The following is a 2,276-nucleotide window of genomic DNA, read 5'->3' on the forward strand; positions in this document are numbered from 1 at the left end:
GCTCCAGACCCCTCACCAGCCTCGTTGCCCTTCTCTGGACACGCTCCAGCACCTCAACGTCCTTCTTGTAGTGAGGGGCCCAAAACTGAACACAGTATTCGAGGTGCGGCCTCACCAGTGCCGAGTACAGGGGCACGATCACTTCCCTACTCCTGCTGGCCACACTAGTTCTGATACAGGCCAGGATGCCATTGGCCTTCTTGGCCGCCTGGGCACACTGCCGGCTCATGTTCAGCCGGCTGTCGACCAGCATCCCCAGGTCCTTTTCCGCCGGGCAGCTTTCCAGCCACTCTTCCCCAGGCCTGTAGCGCTGCATGGGGTTGCTGTGGCCGAAGTGCAGGACCCGGCACTTGGCCTTGTTGAACCTCATACAGTTGGCCTGGGCCCATCGATCCAGCCTGTCCAGGTCCCTCTGCAGAGCCTTCCTACCCTCGAGCAGATCAACACTCCCACCCAACTTGGTGTCGTCTGCAAACTGACTGAGGGTGCACTCGATCCCCTCATCCAGATCATTGATAAAGATATTGAACAGAACTGGCCCCAACACTGAGCCAGTACAATGAGAAAGGCTCTCTCAACTGTGATGTACAGAGGCATGCTTCTTTTACCTGCACATTTCACCTTATGTTGATTGCACATATGCTGACTGTAAATCTCTTCCTCTTTCAGTGCAGATCTTATGCGACTGCACCAGTTTTCCAAGGATGATCTCAGACTATATCCCTATTCTTCAAATCATTTTCTGTCACAGGAGAAAGTCCTTCTTCTTCGATACTTCTATATACAAAGAGAGACTAGATATTTTCAAATATTGAATTAGCACTTTAGAAAAGTGAATCCATATTGTCTTATTCATACTCAAAGATTTTAAATTAAAAAAAATAAATCAATAAAATCAATAGAAAAAACACCATTAGCACAATTTTTTAAAAGCTCTACCTGCCTTGTCCTGATATTGCTAGAATTCAAATCTTAAGTAGTGTAAAACTAATTGTGTGTCATATTGTTAGAGTTCTATTATGCAAAATATTCCAAGATCACTGTTAAAAAGACATTTATATCCTAGTCCATAATATTTCAGAGCCTGCATTAAATGTAGATCAAAGATAATGAAAGTACACAAAAGACTATCTGCTAATAAAAGCTGTTTGACTCAAGATACTACCCATCCTGTTAATACACCACAGGAATCTAAAGTCCAAGAGAGAATTTTCATTGAAATCTACTGCTGCAAATGCAAAGCTGTGACTTCATCACAAAAATATTAAAAGGCAGAAAAGCTGCTAGAAAAATAATTAAAAAAATGGCACTTTTCATTTCGATGATAAGATAAAACATGTTTTCTGGCTGAACAGGTAAATATTTCAATTTACTAAGTCTGAAGTATTAGATCTTTTAATTGAAGTGCTGCATTAAATACAAGAGGATGGGATAAAATACTAATATAATAAAGGAATAAAAAGAGAAATTGATCTGCTTGAACAGAACAGTTGGATTCTGTGGAACGATACTGCATATGGGCTACTGAAACAAAGTAAGTAAAATAAGTAGTCAGCATGAACTCACCTTGGTATTTTAAGTTTTTTTCCTCATTATTCTATCTTCAGCACTTGCACTTCCCCATCCCCTTTCAGGGTATTCTGACTGATGTCCTTCCAATAAACTGCTACAAAGTTTAAGCCTACAAATAAAAAAACCTCAAAGACTAAGTGGCTTTATTATGGTAACCTTTTTACACTAAATACAGCTACAACCTGCTATTTACTCTAATACAGACTATAACAGGAGAATCATAGAATGGTTTGGGTTGGAAGGGACCTCTAAAGGTCACCTAGTCCAACCCCCCTGCCGTGGGCAGGGACATCTTCAACTAGATCAGGTTGCTCAGAGCCCCATCCAACCTGACCTTAAACGTTTCCAGGGATGGGGCATCCACCACCTCTCTGGACAACCTGTGCCAGTGTTTCACCACCCTCAGCATAAAAAATTTCTTCCTTATATCTAGCCTGAATCTACCCTCTTTTAGTTTAAAGCCATTCCCCCTTGTCCTGTCACAACAGGCCCTCCTAAAAAGTTTGTCCCCGTCTTTTTTATAAGCCCCCTTGAAGTACTGATGGGCTGCAATAAGGTCTCCCCAAAGCCTTCTCTTCTCTAGGCTGAACAACCCCAACTCTCTCAGCTTTTCTTCAGAGAAGAGGTGTTCCATCCCCCTGATCATTTTCGTGGCCCTCCTCTGGACTTGCTCCAACAGGTCCGTGTCTTTCTTATGCTGAGGG

At 42.6% G+C, this 2,276-nt stretch overlaps 1 protein-coding gene across 1 annotated transcript in view; it reads right to left on the reverse strand.

The window, feature by feature from the left end:
* Positions 1-727: 727 nt before the first annotated feature.
* LOC103920983 overlaps positions 728-2,276 on the reverse strand; it is a 16,651-nt gene continuing 15,102 nt past the window's right edge. The window contains exons 10-11 of the mRNA XM_009328876.1: positions 1,567-1,681; positions 728-777 (exon numbers count right to left, since the gene is read on the reverse strand). Coding sequence (XP_009327151.1) covers positions 1,576-1,681 — 106 coding nt within the window. The 3' untranslated portion in view covers positions 728-777; positions 1,567-1,575. The remainder of the gene's footprint in view (positions 778-1,566; positions 1,682-2,276) is intronic.

This window comes from Pygoscelis adeliae, unplaced genomic scaffold (genome assembly GCF_000699105.1).
Source record: "Pygoscelis adeliae isolate BGI_AS28 unplaced genomic scaffold, ASM69910v1 Scaffold66, whole genome shotgun sequence".
NCBI classification, from domain to species: Eukaryota; Metazoa; Chordata; class Aves; order Sphenisciformes; family Spheniscidae; genus Pygoscelis; species Pygoscelis adeliae.